General features: G+C 34.9%; 1 protein-coding gene across 4 annotated transcripts in view; it reads right to left on the bottom strand.

Annotated features, from left to right (window-relative positions):
- The window catches only part of EXOC6B (exocyst complex component 6B), a 702,542-nt gene that overhangs the window by 292,265 nt on the left and 396,237 nt on the right, over positions 1 to 14,040 (bottom strand). For all 4 annotated transcript variants that reach the window (XR_005212435.1, XM_037807499.1, XM_037807500.1 and 1 more), the window contains 3 exons: positions 12,096 to 12,201; positions 11,133 to 11,242; positions 5,182 to 5,293 (listed from right to left, as the gene is read on the bottom strand). Coding sequence is in view for 3 of the 4 variants with exons in the window: in XM_037807499.1 (XP_037663427.1) it covers positions 5,182 to 5,293; positions 11,133 to 11,242; positions 12,096 to 12,201 (328 nt within the window). In the remaining variant the exon portion in view is untranslated. The remainder of the gene's footprint in view (positions 1 to 5,181; positions 5,294 to 11,132; positions 11,243 to 12,095; positions 12,202 to 14,040) is intronic.

The raw sequence follows: 14,040 nt of genomic DNA, 5'->3' as shown, positions 1-14,040 counted from the left end.
ATACCACCATCTGCATCTATATACTCTGATTTCCATCTGTTACCAGAGATGAATTTTACACTGTCTAAAGCAAATCCCTTCATTTGTGCATTAAATCCTAAACTCTCTCCTACTCAAGAATATTGTCCCAGAGATTTCCCCGTCCCTGAATCACCAATTTTTTGCTCTCCACTGCATCATTCCCATCAGAAATAACATGCTGTTTTCTCCCATTTAAAAAAACAAAACAAAACACTTTTAACCTCACTTCCCCAGTGAGCTACAACCCCATTTCTTTGCTTCCCTTCTGAAAAAATTCCTGAAAGAGCTGCTTTATACTTTCAGCCTTCAATCTTCCTCTTTCCCCATTGAATGCATTTGGCACACTTTTTGAAAATCAACTGACCATAGATACGTGAGTTTGTTTCTGGACACTATACATATGCCAGTATCACACTTTTTGATTACTGTAGCTTTGTAGTAGGTTTTGAAACTGGGAAGTGTGAGCCCTCCAACTTTATTTTTTTCATGATTGTTCTGGCTATTCAGTCTCTTGAGATTACATGTGAATTTTAGGTTGGGTTTTTTCTATTTCTACAAAAAAAAAAAAGCCTCTGGTATTTTGATTCTGAACTGAATCTGTGGAATGCTTTGAGTACTATCATCATCTTAACAATATTGTCTTCCAATCCAAGAACATGGGATGTCTTAACATTTATTTAGGTCTTCTTTAAGTTCTCTAAGCAATTTCCTTTTCAGATTTTTCCCTACTAGATCTGAAATACAACTGATTTTTGTATGTCGATTTTAAATCCTACAACTTTGCTCAATTTGTTTATTTACTCTAACAGCAATTTTGTGGATTCCATTCTCTTTTAAACCCATTCCATCAGGATTTCCCTACCACCATTCAATTAAAAATACTCTTGTCACCAACTTACTCAAAGTTGCTATACCCAGTGGTGATTCTTAATCTTCAGCTCTTCATCTCACTTGACCTACCAGTAGTATTTGTCATAGTTGATCACTCCCTCCTTCTTAATACACTTTCCTCACTTGGCTTCCAGAACACCATTCTCTCTTTTTTCATTGAGTTTTTTTTTCTCTAACTCCCTAGTGACTTCTTCCAAATCTCTTTTACTTGTTCCTCTTTTCTCTAGACTTCTTAATTTTGGAGTGCTCAATCAAGGATTCAGTCCTTCATCCTCTTCTCCTCTGCATCTTTACTCAGTCTCTTAGTGCTATTTTCTAGTCACATGGTTTTAATATGATTACATACTTCCAACTCCCAATTTTTTATCTCTAGGTCAGACCTTTCCTTCAACTCCAAACTCATATATACATCTACTTAGTCAATATCTCAACTTGTATGTCTAATAAACACTGAAAACTTGATATCTCCAAAACCAAATTCCCAATCTTCTCCCACCCCAAATTTAGCTCTACCTGAAGCTTTTCCCATCACAGTTCATGGCATGTTCAGCCTTCCAGTTGCTCAGTTCAAAAAAATCTTAGTGTTATCTTCAACTTCAAAAAATCATACAGGTATCTTCAACTTCATTCTTACCCTCTTCCTTTATATCCAAACGTCAAGAAAGCATGTTGGCTCTACACTCAAAATCTGATCACTTGTCACCACCTCTATGGCTAACACCCTCAACAAGTTTTGATGTAGTATTGTCAGACTCTTCTAACTGGTCTCCCTGTTTCTATCCTACAGTTTATTCTCAATATCACAGGCAAAGTGATCCTTTTGAAACATAAGTCAGATCATATTACTAATCAAAATCCTGCAATGGCTCCCCATTTCACTCAGAATAAAACCCAGAGGCCATACAATGGCGCACCATGAACCCCTGGTACCGCTTGAATCTGATCTCTTGCTTTTTCCCCGTGCTCATTCCACCATATCTATCCTACCTTCCTTATTATTTCTTGAACTTGCCAAGAACTTTCCTACCTTAGGCCTTTGCTCTAGCCCTAATTTCTACCTGGAGTGTACTTTTACTTTCAGTGTTAACTCACCTTCAAGATTCGCTCTTTTTAATAAGACCAATCTTGAACCTCCACCACACTCTCAGTCACCTTTATCCTGGATCTTTTTCTTTTCTCCACAGTATTCAGCATCTTTTATCACACATCATTTCCTTATTTATTTTATTTATTATTTATGATCTGTTTCCCCCACTAGAATGATTAAACAAGGATCTTTTGTTGTTGTTATTGATCACTGACTTATCCTAAGGGGTTGGATACAGAATAGGCACTCAATAAATACTGTAAAATAAATAAATGAATGATTTACCTTAACAGGACATTTTGACTTCTTTTAATTGAAAAAATCCATCTCTGTACTAGGCCTACCAATTACTCTCAGTAGTGACTGGCATACTAATCACCTATTTCTTAATAATCATAGGAAATATATATTGAGTATGTACTACATGTCAGGCACCATTCTAACCACTTTATGTGTTCACTTAATTCTGACAACAATCCTAAGAGATACATGCTATTATTTTCCCCATTTTACACAGAAAGGCTAAATAACATGCCCAAGGACATAGCTATTAAAGGGCAAGCCTGAATTGGAACCCAGACAGTCTGTCTGTTCAACTGCTCTTCTCACAGATCCTAGAAGAAGCAGTCCTAGGAGAACTACTATACCTGTTGATTGAACTAGGGATAGTCCCTTGAAGTCTGAGAGGATAAGACATTCAGGTAATACTAGGTGCTAGAAACAAAAGGTAATATTGAGTTGGTTCAACCTGGGGAAGCAAAGAAGTGATGAGAAAATGAAGAAAGCCAGTGCACAGAGAAAAAAACAAAAGCATAGAGCATATTGACCAAAAAATAAAAAGAGAGAGAGAGAGATGAGATTCCATGTAACCTCAGAACAAGACAAGCAGACAGACAGACATTAGCTATGAGAATTGTGTGACTTCCTCAAATAGGATTCTATGAGTTTGTGTGTGTGTATGTGTATGCTTACAAATAATTCCATTGTTTTGAGAGGATTTCTGCTCACTGTCACAAAACCATCTCTAACTAGAGCAGTTTCCATGTTACTATGGACCCTCCTATAAACTCTCTACCTTTGTTATGAAGAAATAATTAAATCAATATGGAACATCATACGCTATAGTAAAAGTGAATAGGTTTTGGAATAAACAACCTGGCTTCATGTCTCATTTCCACCTTTCTGCTACCTATATAACATTGGGCAATCTCCTTGAACATGAATTATGTCTTCTATAAAATGGGAATAATAACACATGCCCAGCCTACCTCAAATGTTATTGTATTAAATAAGATGGCACTTCTGAATAGGCTTTGAAGACTATAAATTGCTCTACACATTTTAGCTATTATAACGATGATTCCAGATGTGAACTCACTTAAGTTATTTATAAAAGAGAACCCGATGTCTTCTCTTTTCCAATGGTGAGTAGCATAGTTATTCAAAGATTTACTGGTTGGTGATGAAAAAAATCACTGTGTATGTATGTGTAAATGCATGTGAGTACCACTGTAAAAGCCAAAATAAATAAATACATGTGGCTGTTACTATCATTAATATGCAAAGATACTGTTAATGAAACTAACATTCCAATGACTTGGGAATAACTTTTAGAGTTCAATGAAATAGTGCCAAGAATTGTGTAAAGCTTCTAGTGCTTCTTCCTGATCTGCACAGTGTCCTTGTAAAGAACAATGGGGTCAGGAAAACCCAAGTAGTGAGAAGTTAGGCCTTTCATTTAAAGTGTTACAGTAAATCAATGGCACAGCCACTACTCAGTAGTCTCTTGAGGCCAAAGCTGTTTCTATCAGACCATATTTCTGCTAAGTTACTTTTTTTAAAATGCTATTTATGCAATAGCTAAATTGAATGGCATAAAAAGAGTTATATTAAGAGTTATAATTAAGAGATAATTAAAAAAATAATAATTTCCTGTCCTAGTTGGGATTCAGAAAAGGACAACAGTTAAATCCAACAAAAGTGGGAGGGCTTCCTAATTTTCACCCAACTTTCCTTTTTTTTTAGCCTTCTTGATTGTGAAAAGAGGTTAGCCTAATTTCAGACGCTTAAAGGCAACGTCTAGTTTTCCTATACCAGACAATAAAAGGGAAGCTCTGCAAAAGAGAGAACTGTCCTAAATAATGTCTACAGTACTTTTCAACTGTTAAAAAAAAAAAAAAAGTTTGTTTTAAATAGAGCTCAGTCACTGCCAATGTCCCACCTTACAATACAAAACTTTTTAATCTTACTGCAGAGAAAGAAAACCACTCAAAAATCAGAAGTAGATGCTCAGCTGGCTTCCAGCCGGCTCTACCTACAGATGACTGCCATTAACCATTTGCTGAATTTCATCATAATCCTTGACAGTGTACATTTGAAAATGTCAACTTTTCCTAGAGCAGCTAACTTCCAAACTACACTACCTCCATAAGTAAAACAGATGGTCAACAGCCTTTCTCTTTCCCTGTGAAAACAATTCCTCTAAGCTCTCAGTTTTGGCACTATAATTTCCAACAAATGGCAGGTTAAGACTACCCTACAATCCTGGATTTCCAAGAGCAAAGAAATTTCTCATCTTGCTAAATTTTAGGACTATATGCCGATGAGCTAAATCTTCCGTTTGCCAAGTACTATTCCCAACATATGTACAGTACTCCTCCTCCCTTTGCTCTCGGAAATGTGACGACTGCCTTTCTCTCACTATTTCTCAATCCCAAATTCCCAGTCCAAACAGGTTATATGCTGACAAAAAAATACCTTACCATTCACATATAAGAGGTAGCTCAAAAAGAAAAGTTGACTGTAATGATACTAACAAAGGACTATAAATGTCAATGTCTTTGGCATCAATGATTTATGCAGCCAAAATGTGATTTCATATTTTACATTATATATGAATTTGGATAGGAATCTGACAATGACCATATTCCCCAACCAATTTTAAAAAAATACATAATCAATGGCAAGTAATACAAATTCATCCTAACAAATTTAAGGGGGAAAAACAAAGTTTAGCTAGTGAAACAAATGAGAGAGAAAAACTGACTTTTTTAGAAAAAAGAATGGATATCTCAAAAGTGACTGAAGAAAAGAACAAGAGATTTCATTTTGCCCTTTTGCCATTGGGAAAAGGACATCTGTTCACATATTGCTATAGCTGCCTCCAGTGAGAACAGCTTTACCTCAGTAAGTCCAATATTCTTCCTTTTAATGACATTTTGCAAAGAGTTGCTCAGAGTCCTGGTCAACAAGAGGTTTGTAGATTTACGAATCATGTCATCAACTTCAGTTGAGCTGAAAAAGAAGTGTCAGGAGTCAGTCATACCGGGTAGTGAAATTATTTTAGCAAACATATTGGGTGGCAGCGGTACTAGTCATAATATAATGATGATGATAATAGCAGCAGCAGTAGCCACCTCAACATTCACTGTGCTAGAAAATAAGTACTTTGGTGTATCAATATTCATTTAATCATCACAATAACCTTTGTTACATATGAAGTAAGTTTTATCTCATCTCCGCTTCACAGATGAGGAAATGAAAGCACAGAGAAGTTAAGTGATTTGCTCAAGGTCACACCGTGAATACACATTAAGAAAAGGATTTAACCCAGTCAGTCTAGTTCTAAAGCCAACAGCAATAAACATGACACTGTCCTGGCTCCTAGGACACATAAAAGTTCTCCACCATGATTCCTCAGGCTGAAACCATACTTCTAAGTCCTTTCATAGAGGGTTAAGATTCATAATTTGCCAGCCATGTCTCGCTGTAGACTTCTTACACAATTAGCTGATAAAGTTCCTTAAAAAAAGATACATCTGGCCTCCTATATCATTACCTTTCATACAATGTCTACTTAGCTTCCCATTCTACTATAAATGTTTCAAGCCACTAGTTTAATTTTACATAAATGTTTTCTAATCCTTACTTTCCCAAAACAGATCAATCATGACATTTTCTATTCAGGAAAGGAAGCTAAACATAAAATGATCCTATTTTTATATGCAAAGTTTAAAAAGAAAACTAAACAGCCTTGCAACCAGCAGGCTAAATTCTAGACCTCTACCTCTCCCATAAATCCCTGAAAGCATCATCCAAGATGGCTTTCTATAAAAGATATCCTTTTCAGATAAACATTTGTCCAATGATAAGGTTATTATTATAATAATTGTTGATAAAATCAAGAAATAAGTGAAAATAAAGATTTGTGAACAGTTGTTTGTCAGTAATATATCACTTGTGGACAATGGTCACAGATTTCATCTCACTGATTACTTTCTACAAAAAATCAAAGGCTAAACTGTCTGATTTAAAAATCTTAAAATTCTAAATATATAGGCAAGCTACATTATCATGTTACAAGGAAAAGAGAAAAAATATTAGAAATAAGTAGGACTACAGAATGCAAGGCCATATCAGTAAGAAAAAAATACGTCAAAATATTTTTATGGGAACTTTGTAAAGGTATATCTAACTACCATCAGCCCCACCTAAATTTTTATTGAACTGAAATACTTCAACAAATATATAGGATACCTACTATATGCTGGGCATTAGGTCTGTTGAATACTGAGATTACAATGGTGAACAAAAACAGTCATGGTTCCTGTTTTCATATATTAAACTCATAATTACATAATATCAATTGTCATATGAGTTATGAATAAGTACAGATTGCTATGAAAGCAATTAATTATACATGTGCCCCAGTCTGGTGCCCCTGATATCACTCTCAGGGTACCTGATACCTGTTGATAGCACTTATCTCTATTATACGTTAAGAAAAACAAGCAGGAGTTCCACTTTTCGATATGATGTAGAAGATAAGGAAATATCTACATAGATGTATATTAATGGAGTGGAACTATCACATAGTAATTTGTTTAAAAAAAGTGCTGTGTATGTACATACATTCACACAGAAGAAAGTTAAAGAAAATATCCCCACATATTAAGAGTGGCTATTTCTACGTGATAGAATTTGGGATCTTTCAAATTTTTCTTTTTATGGTATTCTATACTTCCAAAATTCTTTATAAGATCTAATTTTATAATTTAAAAAAATACCTGTGTGTGTACGTGTATATGTTTGCATATTCTATTTCTTTTAATCAACTGCAAATACTAGAACATTATTTTATCATAGAAATGCCATTTCATGGCTGTTTTTAAAAACAACTTTCTTTCAAGTAGAGTTTTGTGTCCTCAGAATTCAGGCAATCACATATTTCTTCAATATTTATAATGCTTTTCAGCATCTTCTGTCCAATGTAAAAGAGAAAATCTTGCAGGGAAAAAAATGAAAGTTTGATTTAAGAGAATAACTCCCTTAAAGCTACATAAAAATCTCAATCCAGCAATTCTTCTTATTTTGAGAACTATGTGTACAAGGGAACTAATTGTTTTTATACAGCTTAAGTTTTGTATCTCATATTACCTCCTGTCTCCCTCCCACCCCCTGCAAGACAGGTTTGATTAACAAAGCGATCTCGGTCACCACAGGTTATAAGGTAAATGGCAACCACAGAATAAAAGGCAGCCACAAAATCCTCCCAAACTGAATATTTAAATTTAAATTGTCAATGTGAAACATGTCAAAGGGAGTTATCAGGTAAAAACTTAATATATTCAAGCAAGAAAAAGACTTTTGAACAGTTTACTTACATTATTCCTTTACCATATTACCTTTCCTTCATAAGAGGATCAAAAAGTTACTATGTAATGAACTGTAATAATTTATTTAGAGTAATGTAACTAACAGGACCATAGAGACCATTCTTTGACATGAGGTCATTTAGTCACTGTTGGGGAAAAAAAAAATCCCTGGAAAAAACAAGTTTTGCTTTGTAATTTCCAAAGACCATCTCAGTTTCAAAAGTACATTTCTATGAAATCAAACTCGTTTTCTGAGACGACAACAAATTAATTACATAAATCCCATTTTTCATTTTTTCTTAGTAAGAATGGCCATGAAACAAAGTGGCTCAATAAACTATTTTCTAATTATGCTTATTTTCAGAGTTGCCTGGCATACCTAGCATTCATTCATTCATTTATTCATTTTTGAAAAACTTTACTGAACTAGGTGCAGGGAATATTGTGTTGAACAAAACATAAAAGGTTTCTACCTTCCCAGAGGCCTCCACAAATTGTGCTAGCACTGGCGCCTATGCCACTCCTTTACATCTCCATCATACACTTATCATTAACTGTTCAGTTCCTCAATTAGATTAGGTACTACTTGAAAGCAGGGACCACATATTTAGGTAGAGAAGCAGGGACCATATCTTAATACCCTTACTTTCAAACATTTGATCTTAATATCCTTTCTATCAAGCAAATGACATATAATAGATTGGCCATAATGTATGGTGAATAAACCAATAAATGAATAAATGAACAAAGGAGCCTACAGTCTAGCACAATCAGAAACTACATATATATATACAAAATATATAAGGAGAGCAATAAAGTCTAGGATGAGCTGTGATAATATTATTCATATGATACAGAAGCAGCAAAAAGGAATGAGTAGATAACTCCAGTAAGGATGGAAGTGGCCAGGGAAGGATTCATTCAACAAATAATGGCTCAGTTGACTGTTGGAGAATGGTTAGAAGCTAGCCAAGAGAACTAACAGGGAAAGGCAATTTCAAGTAGAAAGAGAGTCATGAAAATTCAGAGAGGTATAGAATAGCATTTAATGATCAGTGAATAACAAGTAAGGTTGGTATGACTGAAGCAAGGGTGATGGGGAAATTACAGTGGGGTATGAGGCTGGAAGGGACGGTCATGGGATAGGGGACGGGGCAGACAGATAAATATGTTGGATTAGAGTTTGAACTGTATCCTGTAGGCCATGAGGGGTCTCTGGAAAGCTATGAAGAGTGAAGTTAAATGATTAGATTTGATTTTAGAAAGATTACTCTAGGGGAAGTACAGAATAGAATGAAGAGAAAGAAAGGATAGGCAGTTGGGAAAATGAGTTAGAAATAGAAGAACAATTAAGAGATTATAAGTAATCCAAATGAGATATGAATACAACGTAAATTAAAGCAGTAGCAATAGGAAGGGAGAGCTTTAAAAAAAGGGAGCTTATCATTACTGCAAGGAAGAGGCTAGACTTGCATATAATTGTGCCTAGGAGTCTCCCCGAGTGCCTCTTTGTTGCTCAGATGAGGCCCTCTCTCTCTCTAAGCCACCTCGGCAGGTGAACTCACTGCCCTCCCCCTACCTGAGACCTGACTCCCAGGAGTGTAAATCTCCCTGGCAACGCAGGATATGACTCCTGAGGATGAATCGTGACCCAGCATCATGGGATTGAGAATATCTTCTTGACCAAAAGGGGGATGCGAAATGAAACGAAATAAGTTTCAGTGGCTGAGAGATTTCAGGAGTCGAGAGATCACTCTGGTGGACTATAACACCTCTTAGGTTTTAATGTATTGGAATAACGAGAAGTAAATACCTGAAACTATCAAACTCCAACCCAGTAGTCTGGACTCTTGAAGATGATTGTATAACAATGTAGTTTACAAAGGGTGATGGTGTGATTGTGAAAACCTTGTGGATCACACTCCCTTTATCTAGTGTATGGATGGAGGAGTAGAAAAATGGGGACAGAAAATGAAAGAAAAATAGGGTGGGAAGGGGGGTGTGTTTGGGTGTTCTTTTTTACTTTTATTTTTTATTCTTATTCTGATTCTTTCTGATGTAAGGAAAATGTTCAAAAATAGATTGGGGTGATGAATGCATGACTATATGATGGCACTGTGAATAGTCAATTGTACACCATGGATGATTGTATGGTATGTGAATATATTTCAATAAAACTGAATTTAATTTAAAAGAAAAGAAAAGGAAAAAAAAATAGCATAGGTAAGCCAAAGGAAACAAAAAGGAGCTTAAAAAAAAGAATTGACATATTTTGTGACCAATTAGATTTAAGGAGGCTCTCTAGCATTTCCCTCACTTGTTAAATGGAAAGAATTACCACTTAACATAGATAAATATTGTGACAAATACCTGAGATAATGCATATGAAATACTTAATACACTGATGGCCAAATAGTAAAGAATTCTAAACATAGTAATAATTGTTTTGTTGACGCTGACGCTGATGGGATTTAATCTTGGCTTGAACACTTACTGTGAGAACTTGATGAAGTTACTTAAACTCTCTCTGCCTCTGTTTCCTTATCTGTAAAAATGAAGTATACTTCCTAGTCCTGTGTTGTTAAATACTATTTTGGGCTTTAAGATGTAATAACATATTTGGTAAAGTGCTTACAAGAATTTAGACCAGTGTCTGATAATTTCTTTAAAAAAAAAAAAAAAAAAGTTATCAATAGGAAAGAAGTTGAGAATGATTCTCAGATCTCTGGTTTGGGTAAATGATGGTATCATTGACTGAAAGGAGAAGGTTCCTCCAAGAGGCCAGTCATGATGACTATTCTCCCTTAAATCTTATAGATGAATTAGGTGCTTTTCAAAGTGTTGTAAAAATATACTACACATATAATATTTACCTATATAACATTATAACTGTCTTATTTTTGTGTATATTATCCCCAGTAGATATTGAGAAAATCTGAAGGCAAAGAACCGTCTTTTACTTCTGCATTCTCAGTAAGCAGTAAGTAGGATGTATTTGGTAAATAGTAGGCTCAATATATGTCAGTTAAATAATTAAACTTAAATTAAAGAAAATGTGAATGCCTTTAATAAGCCCAGAGACTTTCGGCAAAAAGGGAACCTCCAAGTGATTTCACCTGCTACTCCTCTACAGGCCTTAAAATTTCATTAATTAGAATGTTAAAACTAATATAAGTTATAGGGCCCTTTCCCAGTGAATTCTCATTAATATAAAGTGCTAAAAAGCAAATCTGTGGAGAAAACAGTAAAAAATAAAATAGGTAATACAAACAAAAAAATTCTTCAAAAGTCTCCAACTTTCTCTTTCACCATGACTATATAAATATAGCAGTGCCATAATATGAATATGAATATGAATAAATTAATATTAAGACTTGAAAAATCAGAGATGAAGGGAATACCCAGAGTTTTTCAGAATATCTATGTATACAGAGTCACAATCTCAACATTGGTTGCAATATCATTGTTTCATACTCTACCTTAGATGAAGATCTTCAGAGAACTTCAGGCAGGCGTATATAAATTCTTTAATTTGGTTGTAAACTTTTGGCACAAATTCAGAGAAAGGAAACTTTTTTGGAAATGGCTGCTGCAAATGCAAGAATTAAAGAAACCAAGTCACAAGCGAATATACACTGAAGATACTTATAAATTAATTAAAACGCAAAAGATATTCTCTTCCACATTGTGAACTGTCTGCTTAACAACCTCATATTTAAGAAAATGTCTCCAAAAGTTTCCTGACACTAAAAAGAATGAGATATATATTTAAATAAAACAATAAGCAGGATGTCCTTCAACGAGTAAAGGTATAAATAAACTGGGGTACACATTAAGCAATAAAAAATAACAAACTATTGATACATGCAACAACCTAGATGAGTCTCAAAGGCATTATGCTGAGTGAAAGAAGGCAGTCCCAAAAGGTCATACACTGTGTGATTCCATTTATATGGTTTTCTGGAAAAAGCATAAGTAGATGGATGGAGACCAGATCAGTGGTTGCCAGAAGCTGAGGATAGGGGAGGGGATGATAGGGGCAACATGAGAGAATTTGGGGGGACAATGGAACTCTTCAGTAGCACCGTGTAGTGGATACACAACTCAATGCATTGTCAAAAGCAATAGAACTACGTACCACAAGGGTAAATTTTACTGTACATTTTTGGAAGAGAGTATCTTAAGAGTATAATAAAAGTGAGTATTTTGAAGGTTAAACCATATTGGAACACTCCCAGCAACTCTCAAACTCTTCAGAGGTGACTGGACTCCAAGATTCCCAAGTCAGGAAATTCTGTTCTTCTAAGCCCCCAAGAGTCCTTTGAGGGTGTTCTCCAGTTCCAAACCAATGAGTTGGATAATGCTTTTCATGAGATTGATCCAAAAAAATCTTTTAAAGAATGCCAAAAAACCAGAGAAGTTTATTTTAAAGTATTCCTTACCTTTTCCAGTTCTATGTCTTGGAATGGGAACTGTCCTACTACCTTTTTATAAATCTCTTCACTTGTCACTGGTATAGGACTGTAGTTGTCAGAATCCAGTATGTTTCTATAAAGAAAATAAAGGAAGGAAGGAAGAGGTAATCACTGTAATGATAACAATTAATTTTCAGATGAACTCCAATGTTGTATATATACCATAATCCAAAATGAACATTTCCCAGTCCCTAGTTTACTCCTTCTACAATACAACTATACTTGGTTTGAGTTGGGACCATCTTTAAAAGAAGAAAGAAAGAAAAGTACAATTTGAAACAAATGGAACATAATTATCAACATTATCTCCTAGAGTTTGAAATTTACAGATGGGACAGCCTTAAGGCAAGTGAAATGTATATAACAATGTGTGCTCTGGAAAAGGGAAAGAGGTTTTGTTCTGTTTTGTTTTTTAACAGAATATGATAAGATGTGATTAAGTTCTTTGATCTAGTAATAAATCATCTAGTCTAACTTTTGAAAAGGACAAGGAAAAGAAATGTCTATAATAAATCCAAATTATATTCATTTGCATTTCTTCATCTACTACTTTGTATTAATCATTATTTTTCCCATCAATGTGTTCTATCTCCTTAATGACCAGACTGAGAGGTGGGGAAATTCTCCAAAAGCAGAGACCATACTACCAAAATCAGAACAGAAACTTACTGAATCATACTTCCTATAGTGATGATCCTCCCCTAAATAAAACTGAATCATTACATAAATATGGGTTTTAGAAATGCAAGTATTTATATTACTATACAGACAAAATTGGTATATCTAAGTGATGATTAAGAACATGTTTATAAACTATGAAGAGTAATATTACAAAGTGATATAAAATATTAAAGCTATAAGAATCAGAAAACAGGGGAAGCTATATTGCAATAAACAAGAAGATCACTTTAAGTAAAGGAGTTAAAAATTTAAAAGGAAGAGAAACTCAAATGAGTTGGCATGGGGTGTGTGCCAAGAAAACAGTTTAAGGAGACATTTTTTAAGTGGGGAATATAAGAAAATTACCTTTCTTACTATTGTATGTACATTGCAATAATTTAAATAATGTTCTTCAAACAATGGGCTTTAATAGATCCCTTCTTGCTGTGTGGAGAAGAAGGATGAGGAATCATATGAGTGAGTCCTCAAAGAATGTTCTAAAAAAGTGAGAAATTATTCAAAGGGCCATGGACTAGGCATGATCCTCAAAGAGGAAACCAAAAACACAAAATGAGAAGACACAAGATGATCTGGATGGTGTGAACCAAAGCATTTGATATTTATCCAAGTGTGTAGTTTGAAGCTGTTATGTACCCTAGAAAAGGCCATATTCTTTTAATTCTTTCCTATGGGGGCAGACATACTGTAGGTGGGATCTTTTTATTAAGTTATTTCAACTGAGATGTGACCCACCCCATTCAAGGTGGGTCTTAATCCTGTTACTGGAGTTCTTTACAAAAGGATGAAACACATACAGAATCTAAGAGATGAAACTGTGAGAAGCTCATGGAAAGCCCCAGAGAAGCTGAGAGAGCATGCCACTGAAGCCAAAGATGGAAGCAACGAAACCCGAGAGAGAGAGAAGGAACAGCAGACATCGCCATGTGCCTTGCTATCTGATAGAGGAGGCCAAACTTGCCAGTAATCTGTCTTCAGAAAAGGTATCGTCCTGTTGATGCCTTAATTGGGACATTCTGATGGCCTTAGAACTTTAAATTTGTTAGCTAATAAATCTCCATTGTTAAAAGTCAGTCCATTTCTGGTACATTGTATTTTGTCAACTTTAGCAAACCAAAACATCACGGTTAAAAAAAAAAAAAAAAAAAGCCAAAATTGGGGTTTAGGGCTTCCCCACCTAACAGACACTAAATACACTGAGATTGGCTACCTTGGGAACTTTATTTTGAGCAGC

The sequence above is a fragment of the Choloepus didactylus genome, chromosome 17, assembly GCF_015220235.1.
Source record: "Choloepus didactylus isolate mChoDid1 chromosome 17, mChoDid1.pri, whole genome shotgun sequence".
In the NCBI taxonomy this organism is placed as follows: Eukaryota; Metazoa; Chordata; class Mammalia; order Pilosa; family Megalonychidae; genus Choloepus; species Choloepus didactylus.
The sequence above is the reverse complement of the archived record's forward strand: the minus strand, read 5'-3'. Positions and strand labels throughout refer to the sequence as shown.